Source organism: Malaya genurostris, chromosome 2, assembly GCF_030247185.1.
Source record: "Malaya genurostris strain Urasoe2022 chromosome 2, Malgen_1.1, whole genome shotgun sequence".
Lineage (NCBI taxonomy): Eukaryota > Metazoa > Arthropoda > Insecta > Diptera > Culicidae > Malaya > Malaya genurostris.
Window position 1 is genome coordinate 249515936 of NC_080571.1, and position 18502 is coordinate 249534437.

The 18502-nt window shown below is 33.4% G+C and overlaps 1 protein-coding gene across 3 annotated transcripts in view; it reads left to right on the plus strand.

Moving 5' to 3' along the window:
- Window positions 1–18502, plus strand: part of LOC131429313 (carcinine transporter) — a 41123-nt gene that overhangs the window by 2178 nt on the left and 20443 nt on the right. For all 3 annotated transcript variants that reach the window (XM_058593376.1, XM_058593374.1, XM_058593375.1), the window contains exon 2: window positions 18005–18229. In XM_058593376.1, coding sequence (XP_058449359.1) covers window positions 18134–18229 — 96 coding nt within the window. In that variant the 5' untranslated portion in view covers window positions 18005–18133. The remainder of the gene's footprint in view (window positions 1–18004; window positions 18230–18502) is intronic.

Below are 18502 nucleotides of genomic sequence, written 5' to 3' on the forward strand. Positions count from 1 at the left end.
AAAAATGGAAGGAGTAAGTGAAAAAGCCGTGCGAAATGCAATCAGGAAGTTCGGTGAGGAAAACACCTTCGAGGATAAACCGAAAACGGGTCGAAAAAAAGGTCCTGCCAACCCTCAGTTGGATAAACGTATACTGAAGGCGTTCGAGCAAAAGAAGGAGGTTTCAGTTCGGGATGTGGCCAGAAAAGTGGGCCCTTCGAAGTCAAATGTTCTTCGTACTAAAGAAAGTTTGAATTTTCGAACCTTCAACAAGCAGAAACAACCAAAACGTAGTCCGAAACAAGAAGCATCGATCAGGCCGAGGGTTCGAAAGCTCTGTACAATACGATTCTTGCTGCAAATTTGAACTGCATAATCATGGACGACGAAACCTACGTGAAACTCGATTACAAATCCTTGCCGGGACCACAATATTATACGGTGCGAGAAGGGCAAGTGTTAAACCAGTCCGAGACATCTATTGAAGTCGAAAAATTTGATAAGAAAGCTATGGTCTGGAAAGCAATTTGTAGCTGCGGTAAGATTTCGAAACCCTTCATCACCACTGCTTCAATGAACAGCGAAATATCCATCAAGCAATGTTTGCAAAAACGACTTCTACCCATGATTCGAAGTCACAAGGATCCTGTTGTTTTCTGGCCAGATCTTGCTTCTTGCTACTACTCGAAATCAACGATAGAATGGTATACTACCACAAATGTCACTTTCGTCCCAAAAGACATGAATCCACCAACTTGCTCACAACTTCGACCAATTGAGGAATTTTGGGCATTAACGAAGGCACATCTTAGGAAACATGTCTCGGCAGCCGAAACCATTCAACAGTTCGAAAAAAATTGGAAAAAAGTGTCAAAAGTTGTCGCCAAGAAGTCTGTACGGAATTTAATGTGGAACGTTCGCAAGAAGGTGCATCAGCTAGTCTATAATGGCTAAGTAGTAAAAGTTGAGAGTAATATTCTCTTGATGTAATCTAATATTATCAGTATATCGAATAAAATTTGAATATCTAACACTTGTGAATTATTTACAGCGTAATCAAAGTGCGTCCATACTTTCTGGGACAGTCTTTATGTATAACAGTTTGTGTTATTTTGAGATATTTAATTTTAGAATTTCAAAGAACTAAATAAAGAAACCAGATCACTCAATAAACTATTCATTTAATAAAAAAAACATTCGATAATTTTGGATTAGAACGATGCTAAAAGTTGGCTGTGATATAGTTTTCTGTGTTAAATTTGCGATCTAATTTATTACAACTATTGTTAGAAATTTCTGCTTTCGGACTTCTGTAGTCATATCAAATTCAATAATAATGGTGATACAAACGTTTCAAAATCTGTTACGATTTTGTTCCCGCTAGAGTCGTTTTTGTTACGTTTTTTGTTATTTTAAAAAAATATATCAAAATTTGTTACAAATCCATCTGATTGGGTTATGATGATTGCTGATAGTTGCGACCCAAGCAAGGTTGGCAAAAACTAGCTCATGAGCCTCATTTTTTACCTTTCTCATATGTGAAAACCGACTTTTTAACCGCCCGGAGGTTAACTTAACCCCCTGTTTTTCTCTGAAACAGCTCAACCGATTTTGACAAACTAAGATTCAAATAATAGGTCTTATAGTTTCTTAAAAACTTCTAGAACATTTTATCCGGATCCAACATCCGTTCCGGAACTAATGCGTGATAAGTGGAAAATTACCAATTTCTTAAGTATTTTTCCACAAACGATGGTCAAAAACAGGTTCAAGACCCATGAAACTGTCTGATAAATTCTTCTATTTTGCAAAGCTTGTTAGTTTGTGGGTATAAAAGCTTAATTCGGTACTACTGATCCCCCCTTCTCTTGTTCCGGAAGCACCGAAAGTGGTGAAGAAAAACTTGAAAAATAGAACTCATTTCGATTTCTCTGCGATGCTTGAACCGACATTCACATATCTTGATTTGAATTAAAGCTCATATTATCTTTAAAGCTACTGAGAAATTTCATCCGCATCCGACTTCCGGTTCCGCAGTTACTGGGCGACGAGTGCCAAAGTTTTCAAATCGCCATATAGAATGACAATATGTACCACACCGAAAGAAGAAGAAAACACAAAACAAACTATGCGTGCTTTGTTCTATTTCGTACACAAGCAAAGTCCTGGCATTAAACTCCTTTTGAGAAATTTGGCCTTTCTGTTTCAACAGACTTCGCAGCCGATTCTTGCATGGCTCTATGGATCCTACTGACACTAAGAACACTAATCCTACAGTCCTACAGTGATCCTACTGACACTAAGTGTACACTAATTTCGTACACGCTATGAAAAAATCGAAACGGTTACGGATGTCTGCTACTAGTGTGTAATATTGGTAAAAGATGGTGTTTCCAATTTCTAGGTCATATTTGTTGCTGGCGAATAAACCAACTTCGGCTATACCGGTCATCTGAATCCGGTTTCGGAAGAATTGGAAATGGTGATTAAAAACTGTAAAAGGGTCTCACTCACTTTCCTTCAAAATGGCCAAATCGATTTTCACAAATTTCACAAACGGAATTCCTAAATTTGTTGTGGATACTAATTCCGGTTCCGGAACTACAGGGTAAATAGGATTTGTGGAGTTCGTTAGATTAAGTCCGAACAAACTTTCCTATTTCTATTCAATGAACAGTTGTTTTTGCGAATTCCACAGCAATATTTTTGATGTTATGAGTAATATGAGAAAGGCATTATTACACCACTAGGTGGACTAATGCACATCACAAACACATCAAATGACAACTCATAAATCGTCTCTCAGTGGGTTCTAATATTTGACGTGCACTCAGCGCTTATCAACTAATTGCTTGACACCTGTGGTGTACCGAAAAAAATTTGTGCACGAAGCAAAATAAGATTTGTCGCCTCTTCGTCAAATTATTTATGTCTGTACTATGTGCGTAATCGCGCACAGGTAATGTTCATAATAGTTTGTTCGATAGTTGTAGAATTATCAGAAAAGTTTGAAAACAGTTAACTCTAATGTATTTCAACATACGCCCATAGACCGTACGTTGAATAACGGTAATAGTATACAACATACTGTGCTGTCAATAATACTTAAATTGACATGTGCTAACACAATGAAACAAAATTGGCTTCTAAAAATTAACAAAATCAAATCCCGAAACCCAGTCGTTTCCATTCGAAATGTGATTCATCTGTTACAAATAATGTGCACTTATTCCACCCAGTAAACTGATCCTACATGCGTTCACAGATGAGTGCAGATAATCAACTACAAGGTGATTAGTTTGCGGTTGCATCACCCATGAGAGACCGGTACGATTAAAGTTTCTTTCCAGCAGAAATCATCGTCACATTCCATTAGATAGGAATATTCACTAATATACGGATGCGAATATCTTTTTCAAGTTAGGTTGCACATATTTCACTGAGATTCAAAATTAATGGACCTGGCTGTTTTCCAATACAGTAAATTTTTAAAATAATTGATTTTAGAAGAGAACATAATAAAGTCGTTAGATGCTGATATTACGAGCAGGGCTGGAAAAATCACCAAAAATCAAAAATCACCAGTGATCGACGATCACTGCTGATCTTAAGATCACTGATCTTGAACTTTAAAAAATCACTACTGATTTGATCACTACTGATCCTAGCCTAAAGAAAAATCGTCGTTACATAATCGCACTCATCTGATCCTTATGTGATTTGATTTCGTGTAAGATCATGATTATGGAATTAGGAAATCAGAGAAGATTTTAATTCCAAAAAATCACTACTGATGCGATCAGAAATGATTTGAGCAGAAAATCGTTTTTGATGAGGATCAGCAAAAATTGTACAAAGGGGTGAGCAAATGATACAATTGTATAAATTTTGCATAATGCAGGTGATATGCGTGCGAGTGTTCAAATCGGTGAAAGTTTTCTGTTTTGTCGCTTTTGGGAATCTAATGATGGGTGAAAGAGCGTGTCAATGGGGCTTCAAAATCAATAAGTTTTGATGTTTCGAATGCGTGGAGGTGTTCAAATCGGAGAAAATTTTCTATTTTGTCGTTTTTGGGAGTCTAATGATGGGTGAAAGAGCGTGTCAATGGGGCTTCAAAATCAATAAGTTTTGATGTTTCGAATGCGTGGAGGTGTTCAAATCGGAGAAAATTTTCTGTTTTGTCGCTTTTGGGAATCTAATGATGGGTGAAAGAGCGTGTCAATGGGGTTTGAAAATCAATCAATTTTGATGTTTCGAATGCGTGGAGGTGTTCAAATCGGAGAAAATTTTCTGTTTTGTCGCTTTTGGGAATCTAATGATGGGTGAAAGAGCGTGTCAATGGGGCTTCAAAATCAATAAGTTTTGATGTTTCGAATGCGTGGAGGTGTTCAAATCGGAGAAAATTTTCTATTTTGTCGTTTTTGGGAGTCTAATGATGGGTGAAAGAGCGTGTCAATGGGGCTTCAAAATCAATAAGTTTTGATGTTTCGAATGCGTGGAGGTGTTCAAATCGGAGAAAATTTTCTGTTTTGTCGCTTTTGGGAATCTAATGATGGGTGAAAGAGCGTGTCAATGGGGCTTCAAAATCAATCAATTTTGATGTTTCGAATGCGTGGAGGTGTTCAAATCGGAAAAAATTTTCTGTTTTGTCGCTTTTGGGAATCTAATGATGGGTGAAAGAGCGTGTCAATGGGGTTTGAAAATCAATCAATTTTGATGTTTCGAATGCGTGGAGGTGTTCAAATCGGAGAAAATTTTCTGTTTTGTCGCTTTTGGGAATCTAATGATGGGTGAAAGAGCGTGTCAATGGGGTTTGAAAATCAATAAGTTTTGATGTTTCGAATGCGTGGAGGTGTTCAAATCGGAGAAAATTTTCTGTTTTGTCGCTTTTGGGAATCTAATGATGGGTGAAAGAGCGTGTCAATGGGGCTTCAAAATCAATAAGTTTTGATGTTTCGAATGCGTGGAGGTGTTCAAATCGGAGAAAATTTTCTGTTTTGTCGCTTTTGGGAATCTAATGATGGGTGAAAGAGCGTGTCAATGGGGCTTCAAAATCAATAAGTTTTGATGTTTCGAATGCGTGGAGGTGTTCAAATCGGAGAAAATTTTCTGTTTTGTCGCTTTTGGGAATCTAATGATGGGTGAAAGAGCGTGTCAATGGGGTTTGAAAATCAATAAGTTTTGATGTTTCGAATGCGTGGAGGTGTTCAAATCGGAGAAAATTTTCTGTTTTGTCGCTTTTGGGAATCTAATGATGGGTGAAAGAGCGTGTCAATGGGGCTTCAAAATCAATAAGTTTTGATGTTTCGAATGCGTGGAGGTGTTCAAATCGGAGAAAATTTTCTGTTTTGTCGCTTTTGGGAATCTAATGATGGGTGAAAGAGCGTGTCAATGGGGCTTCAAAATCAATAAGTTTTGATGTTTCGAATGCGTGGAGGTGTTCAAATCGGAGAAAATTTTCTGTTTTGTCGCTTTTGGGAATCTAATGATGGGTGAAAGAGCGTGTCAATGGGGTTTGAAAATCAATCAATTTTGATGTTTCGAATGCGTGGAGGTGTTCAAATCGGAGAAAATTTTCTGTTTTGTCGCTTTTGGGAATCTAATGATGGGTGAAAGAGCGTGTCAATGGGGCTTCAAAATCAATAAGTTTTGATGTTTCGAATGCGTGGAGGTGTTCAAATCGGAGAAAATTTTCTGTTTTGTCGCTTTTGGGAATCTAATGATGGGTGAAAGAGCGTGTCAATGGGGCTTCAAAATCAATAAGTTTTGATGTTTCGAATGCGTGGAGGTGTTCAAATCGGAGAAAATTTTCTGTTTTGTCGCTTTTGGGAATCTAATGATGGGTGAAAGAGCGTGTCAATGGGGTTTGAAAATCAATTAATTTTGATGTTTCGAATGCGTGGAGGTGTTCAAATCGGAGAAAATTTTCTGTTTTGTCGCTTTTGGGAATCTAATGATGGGTGAAAGAGCGTGTCAATGGGGTTTGAAAATCAATCAATTTTGATGTTTCGAATGCGTGGAGGTGTTCAAATCGGAGAAAATTTTCTGTTTTGTCGCTTTTGGGAATCTAATGATGGGTGAAAGAGCGTGTCAATGGGGCTTCAAAATCAATAAGTTTTGATGTTTCGAATGCGTGGAGGTGTTCAAATCGGAGAAAATTTTCTGTTTTGTCGCTTTTGGGAATCTAATGATGGGTGAAAGAGCGTGTCAATGGGGCTTCAAAATCAATAAGTTTTGATGTTTCGAATGCGTGGAGGTGTTCAAATCGGAGAAAATTTTCTGTTTTGTCGCTTTTGGGAATCTAATGATGGGTGAAAGAGCGTGTCAATGGGGTTTGAAAATCAATCAATTTTGATGTTTCGAATGCGTGGAGGTGTTCAAATCGGAGAAAATTTTCTGTTTTGTCGCTTTTGGGAATCTAATGATGGGTGAAAGAGCGTGTCAATGGGGCTTCAAAATCAATAAGTTTTGATGTTTCGAATGCGTGGAGGTGTTCAAATCGGAGAAAATTTTCTGTTTTGTCGCTTTTGGGAATCTAATGATGGGTGAAAGAGCGTGTCAATGGGGTTTGAAAATCAATTAATTTTGATGTTTCGAATGCGTGGAGGTGTTCAAATCGGAGAAAATTTTCTATTTTGTCGCTTTTGGGAATCTAATGATGGGTGCAAGAGCGTGTCAAATCAAAATCAAATCAAAATCAAATCAAAATCAAATCAAAATCAAATCAAAATCAAATCAAAATCAAATCAAAATCAAATCAAAATCAAATCAAAATCAAATCAAAATCAAATCAAAATCAAATCAAAATCAAATCAAAATCAAATCAAAATCAAATCAAAATCAAATCAAAATCAAATCAAAATCAAATCAAAATCAAATCAAAATCAAATCAAAATCAAATCAAAATCAAATCAAAATCAAATCAAAATCAAATCAAAATCAAATCAAAATCAAATCAAAATCAAATCAAAATCAAATCAAAATCAAATCAAAATCAAATCAAAATCAAATCAAAATCAAATCAAAATCAAATCAAAATCAAATCAAAATCAAATCAAAATCAAATCAAAATCAAATCAAAATCAAATCAAAATCAAATCAAAATCAAATCAAAATCAAATCAAAATCAAATCAAAATCAAATCAAAATCAAATCAAAATCAAATCAAAATCAAATCAAAATCAAATCAAAATCAAATCAAAATCAAATCAAAATCAAATCAAAATCAAATCAAAATCAAATCAAAATCAAATCAAAATCAAATCAAAATCAAATCAAAATCAAATCAAAATCAAATCAAAATCAAATCAAAATCAAATCAAAATCAAATCAAAATCAAATCAAAATCAAATCAAAATCAAATCAAAATCAAATCAAAATCAAATCAAAATCAAATCAAAATCAAATCAAAATCAAATCAAAATCAAATCAAAATCAAATCAAAATCAAATCAAAATCAAATCAAAATCAAATCAAAATCAAATCAAAATCAAATCAAAATCAAATCAAAATCAAATCAAAATCAAATCAAAATCAAATCAAAATCAAATCAAAATCAAATCAAAATCAAATCAAAATCAAATCAAAATCAAATCAAAATCAAATCAAAATCAAATCAAAATCAAATCAAAATCAAATCAAAATCAAATCAAAATCAAATCAAAATCAAATCAAAATCAAATCAAAATCAAATCAAAATCAAATCAAAATCAAATCAAAATCAAATCAAAATCAAATCAAAATCAAATCAAAATCAAATCAAAATCAAATCAAAATCAAATCAAAATCAAATCAAAATCAAATCAAAATCAAATCAAAATCAAATCAAAATCAAATCAAAATCAAATCAAAATCAAATCAAAATCAAATCAAAATCAAATCAAAATCAAATCAAAATCAAATCAAAATCAAATCAAAATCAAATCAAAATCAAATCAAAATCAAATCAAAATCAAATCAAAATCAAATCAAAATCAAATCAAAATCAAATCAAAATCAAATCAAAATCAAATCAAAATCAAATCAAAATCAAATCAAAATCAAATCAAAATCAAATCAAAATCAAATCAAAATCAAATCAAAATCAAATCAAAATCAAATCAAAATCAAATCAAAATCAAATCAAAATCAAATCAAAATCAAATCAAAATCAAATCAAAATCAAATCAAAATCAAATCAAAATCAAATCAAAATCAAATCAAAATCAAATCAAAATCAAATCAAAATCAAATCAAAATCAAATCAAAATCAAATCAAAATCAAATCAAAATCAAATCAAAATCAAATCAAAATCAAATCAAAATCAAATCAAAATCAAATCAAAATCAAATCAAAATCAAATCAAAATCAAATCAAAATCAAATCAAAATCAAATCAAAATCAAATCAAAATCAAATCAAAATCAAATCAAAATCAAATCAAAATCAAATCAAAATCAAATCAAAATCAAATCAAAATCAAATCAAAATCAAATCAAAATCAAATCAAAATCAAATCAAAATCAAATCAAAATCAAATCAAAATCAAATCAAAATCAAATCAAAATCAAATCAAAATCAAATCAAAATCAAATCAAAATCAAATCAAAATCAAATCAAAATCAAATCAAAATCAAATCAAAATCAAATCAAAATCAAATCAAAATCAAATCAAAATCAAATCAAAATCAAATCAAAATCAAATCAAAATCAAATCAAAATCAAATCAAAATCAAATCAAAATCAAATCAAAATCAAATCAAAATCAAATCAAAATCAAATCAAAATCAAATCAAAATCAAATCAAAATCAAATCAAAATCAAATCAAAATCAAATCAAAATCAAATCAAAATCAAATCAAAATCAAATCAAAATCAAATCAAAATCAAATCAAAATCAAATCAAAATCAAATCAAAATCAAATCAAAATCAAATCAAAATCAAATCAAAATCAAATCAAAATCAAATCAAAATCAAATCAAAATCAAATCAAAATCAAATCAAAATCAAATCAAAATCAAATCAAAATCAAATCAAAATCAAATCAAAATCAAATCAAAATCAAATCAAAATCAAATCAAAATCAAATCAAAATCAAATCAAAATCAAAATCAAATCAAAATCAAATCAAAATCAAATCAAAATCAAATCAAAATCAAATCAAAATCAAATCAAAATCAAATCAAAATCAAATCAAAATCAAATCAAAATCAAATCAAAATCAAATCAAAATCAAATCAAAATCAAATCAAAATCAAATCAAAATCAAATCAAAATCAAATCAAAATCAAATCAAAATCAAATCAAAATCAAATCAAAATCAAATCAAAATCAAATCAAAATCAAATCAAAATCAAATCAAAATCAAATCAAAATCAAATCAAAATCAAATCAAAATCAAATCAAAATCAAATCAAAATCAAATCAAAATCAAATCAAAATCAAATCAAAATCAAATCAAAATCAAATCAAAATCAAATCAAAATCAAATCAAAATCAAATCAAAATCAAATCAAAATCAAATCAAAATCAAATCAAAATCAAATCAAAATCAAATCAAAATCAAATCAAAATCAAATCAAAATCAAATCAAAATCAAATCAAAATCAAATCAAAATCAAATCAAAATCAAATCAAAATCAAATCAAAATCAAATCAAAATCAAATCAAAATCAAATCAAAATCAAATCAAAATCAAATCAAAATCAAATCAAAATCAAATCAAAATCAAATCAAAATCAAATCAAAATCAAATCAAAATCAAATCAAAATCAAATCAAAATCAAATCAAAATCAAATCAAAATCAAATCAAAATCAAATCAAAATCAAATCAAAATCAAATCAAAATCAAATCAAAATCAAATCAAAATCAAATCAAAATCAAATCAAAATCAAATCAAAATCAAATCAAAATCAAATCAAAATCAAATCAAAATCAAATCAAAATCAAATCAAAATCAAATCAAAATCAAATCAAAATCAAATCAAAATCAAATCAAAATCAAATCAAAATCAAATCAAAATCAAATCAAAATCAAATCAAAATCAAATCAAAATCAAATCAAAATCAAATCAAAATCAAATCAAAATCAAATCAAAATCAAATCAAAATCAAATCAAAATCAAATCAAAATCAAATCAAAATCAAATCAAAATCAAATCAAAATCAAATCAAAATCAAATCAAAATCAAATCAAAATCAAATCAAAATCAAATCAAAATCAAATCAAAATCAAATCAAAATCAAATCAAAATCAAATCAAAATCAAATCAAAATCAAATCAAAATCAAATCAAAATCAAATCAAAATCAAATCAAAATCAAATCAAAATCAAATCAAAATCAAATCAAAATCAAATCAAAATCAAATCAAAATCAAATCAAAATCAAATCAAAATCAAATCAAAATCAAATCAAAATCAAATCAAAATCAAACAAATTTATATATTTGATAGAAAATAATTATGAAACTGAATATAGATTTCTACTTTATGAAATGTAATAACATGAATTGTAATGCAGTTATAAAATTTAAATTTAGAACTCTAATTTGTATCTTTTGTATGTATTTTGCTAAAGCCGGTATTAAAGCAGTCCCTAGAGCGACTATAATGCCAATTAGTGATATTATGCTGTCCAGATTGGAAACCTGGGGAGTGTTGCAATGGTCGTATTAGTGACGGCGCAAAAAAGGTGCGAAAACTTCAAAACTGTCGCAAAAAATATTTCAATTTGTAAGTGTTTTTAGTTGATGGCAAAACAAAGTCACTATAATCCGGTTTTCGGTAATAGTTGTCAAAAATCTTCTAAATGAAACTTATATTGTTTTCTTAAATATGTCCATAAAAAAGTCATCATTACAATAGTAGGCTACCCTTGCAGCAAATAGAAATTCTTAAAAAGTCAGGCTTATGTTAACTTAGGAGCGTAAACAGTTTTTGTTGCTTTGGTTGAAAATATGTAACATCAAATATATAGCATACTAAGTATTGCCATAACATAATTTATGTGACTATTGATAACAAAATCGTTTGCCATCGAATAATATATATATGCTAAATGGCTTGAACGTTACATCAAATGTATATGTATATGTATGAAAATGTATTTACTATTGTTGGAACCTAAAAAATGCTTTATTTTCAACACACGTTCTAACACCAACAATGGATAAACAATAATTTTTATTCTGAGCATAACCTTGCAAGCATTACACTATAAATGCATTCAAAATTCGATTACATTAACATAAACATGGTCGTTATTGTAGAATTTAGAATCATAATGAATATGAATTAATTCTACACGGCTTATTTTCGAACATTACAAACATATGGTAATCGAAAGTGCGAGAAAAAATTGAATATCGCTTGACAAGTTTAAAAGTAGTATCACGAAATTAAAAAAAAGAAACCTTAGAAACCTCGTTTGATTCGATTTGATTTTTGATTGATAATCCTATTGACAGGCTCTGTCACCCATCATTAGATTCCCAAAAGCGACAAAACAGAATATTTTCTCCGATTTGAACACCTCCACGCATTCGAAACATCAAAACTTATTGATTTTCAAACCCCATTGACACACTCTTTCACCCATCATTAGATTCCCAAAAGCGACAAAACAGAAAATTTTCTCCGATTTGAACACCTCCACGCATTCGAAACATCAAAACTTATTGATTTTGAAGCCCCATTGACACGCTCTTTCACCCATCATTAGATTCCCAAAAGCGACAAAACAGAAAATTTTCTCCGATTTGAACACCTCCACGCATTCGAAACATCAAAACTTATTGATTTTGAAGCCCCATTGACACGCTCTTTCACCCATCATTAGATTCCCAAAAGCGACAAAACAGAAAATTTTCTCCGATTTGAACACCTCCACGCATTCGAAACATCAAAACTTATTGATTTTGAAGCCCCATTGACACGCTCTTTCACCCATCATTAGATTCCCAAAAGCGACAAAACAGAAAATTTTCTCCGATTTGAACACCTCCACGCATTCGAAACATCAAAACTTATTGATTTTCAAACCCCATTGACACGCTCTTTCACCCATCATTAGATTCCCAAAAGCGACAAAACAGAAAATTTTCTCCGATTTGAACACCTCCACGCATTCGAAACATCAAAACTTATTGATTTTGAAGCCCCATTGACACGCTCTTTCACCCATCATTAGATTCCCAAAAGCGACAAAACAGAAAATTTTCTCCGATTTGAACACCTCCACGCATTCGAAACATCAAAACTTATTGATTTTGAAGCCCCATTGACACGCTCTTTCACCCATCATTAGATTCCCAAAAGCGACAAAACAGAAAATTTTCTCCGATTTGAACACCTCCACGCATTCGAAACATCAAAACTTATTGATTTTCAAACCCCATTGACACGCTCTTTCACCCATCATTAGATTCCCAAAAGCTACAAAATAGAAAATTTTCTCCGATTTGAACACCTCCACGCATTCGAAACATCAAAACTTATTGATTTTGAAGCCCCATTGACACGCCCTATTACGTACCGCTAATCTTTTGTTGGATGCATAATTTTCTATTGTCATCAATTTTCGCACCCCTCACCAGATGAAACACAACATCAACGATTTAAAAAGTAAATCAATTTGCATTCATGTCTGATCACGATCACGTTTGATTTTTGTCACAATGCTCAAAACAGATCAAATCATCCAATGATTGATCTTACAAAAATCTAGATCAGCTGTGTTTCAAAATCAGCAGTGATTTTGTGTAACGGAAGATCATTGCCGATCGTCCTAGATGTGATTTGGAGATGACTGATCAACTGATCGTAAAAAGATCAGATCAGTAGTGATCTTTAAAGGAAAGATCACAAGTGATTCATGATCAGTAGTGATCGTGATTTGATGATTTTTTGATCGTGATTTTGCCAGCCCTGATTTTCACCGATTTGAACACCTCCACGCATTCGAAACATCAAAACTTATTGATTTTGAAGCCCCATTGACACGCTCTTTCACCCATCATTAGATTCCCAAAAGCGACAAAACAGAAAATTTTCACCGATTTGAACACCTTCACGCATTCGAAACATCAAAACTTATTGATTTTGAAGCCCCATTGACACGCTCTTTCACCCATCATTAGATTCCCAAAAGCGACAAAACAGAATATTTTCTCCGATTTGAACACCTCCACGCATTCGAAACATCAAAACTTATTGATTTTGAAGCCCCATTGACACGCTCTTTCACCCATCATTAGATTCCCAAAAGCGACAAAACAGAAAATTTTCACCGATTTGAACACCTTCACGCATTCGAAACATCAAAACTTATTGATTTTCAAACCCCATTGACACGCTCTTTCACCCATCATTAGATTCCCAAAAGCGACAAAACAGAAAATTTTCACCGATTTGAACACCTTCACGCATTCGAAACATCAAAACTTATTGATTTTCAAACCCCATTGACACGCTCTTTCACCCATCATTAGATTCCCAAAAGCGACAAAACAGAATATTTTCTCCGATTTGAACACCTCCACGCATTCGAAACATCAAAACTTATTGATTTTCAAACCCCATTGACACGCTCTTTCACCCATCATTAGATTCCCAAAAGCGACAAAACAGAAAATTTTCACCGATTTGAACACCTCCACGCATTCGAAACATCAAAACTTATTGATTTTCAAACCCCATTGACACGCTCTTTCACCCATCATTAGATTCCCAAAAGCGACAAAACAGAAAATTTTCACCGATTTGAACACCTCCACGCATTCGAAACATCAAAACTTATTGATTTTGAAGCCCCATTGACACGCTCTTTCACCCATCATTAGATTCCCAAAAGCGACAAAACAGAAAATTTTCTCCGATTTGAACACCTCCACGCATTCGAAACATCAAAACTTATTGATTTTCAAACCCCATTGACACGCTCTTTCACCCATCATTAGATTCCCAAAAGCGACAAAACAGAATATTTTCTCCGATTTGAACACCTCCACGCATTCGAAACATCAAAACTTATTGATTTTCAAACCCCATTGACACGCTCTTTCACCCATCATTAGATTCCCAAAAGCGACAAAACAGAAAATTTTCACCGATTTGAACACCTCCACGCATTCGAAACATCAAAACTTATTGATTTTGAAGCCCCATTGACACGCTCTTTCACCCATCATTAGATTCCCAAAAGGGACAAAACAGAATATTTTCTCCGATTTGAACACCTCCACGCATTCGAAACATCAAAACTTATTGATTTTGAAGCCCCATTGACACGCTCTTTCACCATCATTAGATTCCCAAAAGCGACAAAACAGAAAATTTTCACCGATTTGAACACCTTCACGCATTCGAAACATCAAAACTTATTGATTTTCAAACCCCATTGACACGCTCTTTCACCCATCATTAGATTCCCAAAAGCGACAAAACAGAATATTTTCTCCGATTTGAACACCTCCACGCATTCGAAACATCAAAATTTATTGATTTTGAAGCCCCATTGACACGCTCTTTCACCCATCATTAGATTCCCAAAAGCGACAAAACTGAAAATTTTCACCGATTTGAACACCTTCACGCATTCGAAACATCAAAACTTATTGATTTTGAAGCCCCATTGACACGCCCTATTACGTACCGCTAATCTTTTGTTGGATGCATAATTTTCTATTGTCATCAATTTTCGCACCCCTCACCAGATGAAACACAACATCAAAGATTTAAAAAGTAAATCAATTTGCATTCATGTCTGATCACGATCACGTTTGATTTTTGTCACAATGCTCAAAACAGATCAAATCATCCAATGATTGATCTTACAAAAATCTAGATCAGCTGTGTTTCAAAATCAGCAGTGATTTTGTGTAACGGAAGATCATTGCCGATCGTCCTAGATGTGATTTGGAGATGACTGATCAACTGATCGTAAAAAGATCAGATCAGTAGTGATCTTTAAAGGAAAGATCACAAGTGATTCATGATCAGTAGTGATCGTGATTTGATGATTTTTTGATCGTGATTTTGCCAGCCCTGATTACGAGTTGGCTTAACTCAATATAATCAATTCGTCACTGTACAAAAGACAAACTAAGCTAGGAGGTCCAATTTAATTCGACAATTAAATTTTGACCATCGAATTTCATATAGGAGTAGTTGCTAAAAGATTGTTAGAAAATACTTCTTTACCGCCAAATATCTTAAAAATTCATGAAAGGTTGAGACTTGCTGTAAACTAGAAAACAAAATCAAGTATGTTCCCCCTGGTAGGTTAAAGATGTCTTTCAGCGTCTTAATATAAATCAAAAATAAATAATGGAAACCAGAATAGTTTATTTGAGCTGTAAATATTGCATAAGAAATTGCAAATTTTTAAACCCAACTCGAACCCGTACCCGTTTAAAAATAAAATATCGTCACCCGTACCCTGAGCCCGAACCCGAACCGTACTCTTCGGGTTCGGGTTGGGTTTTGGGTACAAATACTTAAAACCCGGCCACCTCTGGCATATACCTCCGTTGAGATCGTTTACGTAGATGGGAAAAACAAAATGAAATTTATCAAATCGTCTTGGCAGACGTGCGACTGAGTGAGATAATGGGTGCGACGGTGGACGGTCAATAAATCACCGGACTGACTGATAGATGGCGTCACTAACTAAAAAATCTCTCTAGCGTTCAATAGAGGCATCAGTGAAAAATTCATGTCATTAGTGAGTTAGTAATTGAGTTTTCAGCTAAGCTACTTTTGGCAAATTAGAAACAATGGAGGAAAAAAAAATTCGTGAGTTGATAAAACACTGTTTTCTATACAAAAAAAAACTGTGCCAGCAAAGAAATGGATTGGTAGATATTATGCGTTCTCTGTTTCAAGCATATCAACCATTATTGGTTGGTATGATGTATTTAAATGTGGTCGTGCAAGCTCCGATGATGCAACATGCTCAGGACGTCCAAATGAGGATGTTGTTCTGGAAATCGAATCAGATAGCTGTCATCGTAAAGATATTAAAGTGAAGAGTATTCATAATTTCTAATGTGTACTTGGAAATAAAAAAAATGTATGCAAAGGGGGCGCCTCGTTTTCTCACATCTTGGGACGATTGCAAAATTCTATGAATTGTAGTTCGATTTGCTACGCATCCACCAAATTCGATGACTATTCTCTGTTCTCAAATTTAAGAAAGAATTTTGCTAGGAAGTGATTTGCATTGGATGATGAGGTCATCGTTAAGTAAGACTGAAGCGTTTTTTGAGACTATGGGATACTCAAAGTATAAAAGCGATGAAGAATTATTTGATCGCCTTTGGAACTATTGTGTGACCTTTTAAGGAATACATCGAAATTTTTATTAAAAAATGTTTTCTTTGTCAAACCGGGGAATTATAGACCGACGCATTAGTTATGAAGTAGTTTGTAAGCATAGTTCGACAGAATCGACGAAGGAGCGTCACAGTTCACAAAAATTCAAGGATATGTAAAATTGTGTGAATTAAAATACTGTACTCTTTGCGGTAATCAAGTGTTTCTTGAGATTTCAGTTTTTTAGTTTTAAAAATTCCATTGGTTATCTGACAATTTTACGTAAAATAAAATAGGTTAATTTTTTTGAATCATTGTGTGTGAATACGATTTACACTCTAAAGCACTTTATTGCATGGAATTTGGCTCTTTGTCTCATTAACGGCTATAAGCTATGTTCTACAGCTTGTGTGGAAAGTCTTTATAGCTTTGGAATGCAGCCATTTAGGTTTTGATATCTCATAGATACCGGTTTGTGCTAGTGTACACATAATTGTTTTTAATTGTTTACGTTACGCCTTCGGCTCATCAGTGCATTAGCAGATTATGTTGGACTGCCAATGCCACCTCGCGAATCAACATAACCCGCTAGGCAGACGTAAAGTCATAACTGTTAATTCAGTTCAGTTTTCAGGTCTCTTCTGATTGACCGGGACTCACCTGACGGGACTGATTGAAAGAAATTTCTCGAATTTAAAAAGGTTCAATTTATTTCGTCTTAACTTCCTACCTGTAATAAATCTAGACCTACTGTAATCCTGATTTTGTTCGCTCAACATTGTCCGGGCCTAAGATAGAATTGACCTGTAGCAGAACTATCTTACTGATTGGTATAGTGTAAGTTGGCTTTTATGTACGTTCGGTTACTGTTCTGATTTTACCATCCGAATCATAATAAGCATTTTCAATCCATCCTTTGGTCCAGAAACCAATGCAAATTTTCATCGACAATCATAAATAGGTCTCTTGGTTTATACTCATGATAGTTTCGATTATCTTGTCACTTCTGTCGTCTTATGAGCTGTGGTCGATATGCTGATATCCATTTCCGCTAGAAACGGCCCGCATATACCTGTGAATGTTTAAATGCTGCTTTGGAATTCAAGTTGGATTCGTCAAAAGCTGACTTCACGGTGCGCACAAGACGTTCCCAGTATCCACCAAAAGGATGAGCTATACTATATACACTGGCACTCAACGTCTCTAATGCCGTTTTTCATTGATAAACACTGGTGGCGTGGATTGCTCTGGTTTTGCACTTTCGAGCAGAAATGGCAATGAAACACCGTCAGAATGTTGCATTTCTGCTCGAAAGTGCAAAACCAGAGCAATCCACGCCACCAGTGTTTCTCAATGAAAAACGGCATGAATTTCTTCGAGTTGTGGATGATCCAACTGCCGAACTTCCAATCGTAGTCCTTTATCCGTCGCCTAGGTCGTTGCCGGAGGTCCATCGTAGGGGCTTCTTTGTTGTTGGGCCGACCCTCATAACTGACATCTTCGACAGGTATTTAGTTCTGCCTACAGCAGAGTTATCGCACTCTTGCTCGCTTGTACCCTCTCATTCTGTTACTGTACTGTACCCAGTTTGTGCTGGTCATAATAAGATCCAAGTGGAGGAATGAGATAGGGACTCGAGAGTGGCTACTCACCATTTGATGACCACGAAACTAAAATGTTCATTTTTTCAAACAATTGCATAACATTTAAAATTGTAAATCCTATTTCCAGGAACCCTTCGATTTGGATGAGTTGCTACCGGCTATAGGAGAATTCGGACGTTATCAAAAGCTGTTACTGTGGCTTATCTGCCTCCCAGCCTGCATTCCATGTGGCTTTTGTGCCTTCAATCAGTTATTCATGACCGACGCTCCGAAGGACTATTGGTGCCAAATACCAGAGCTACAGAACTATACCGTGGAGGAGAGAAAACAATATGGTATTCCAGTGATCGAGGTAAATATGATAGTGTTTGTAAACGAAATTCGTTTGAATAATAATTTCTTTTGCCTAATCAAACTGTGCATGCTAACAAGTCCGCAGATCATTTTTGGTCTGAGTGGGTTGTTTGCTCTCTTTAAAAAGAGCGTTTCTATTGTTCATGAATAAAATAGGAAAGTAATATACAAGTAGTTTTGTCATTGATTTATTACAGCGTACAAAAAATCATTTGCACAATGCAAACACACAGCTGTGCTTTGCATTTTGCAAAACAAAGTCGTTTAAATT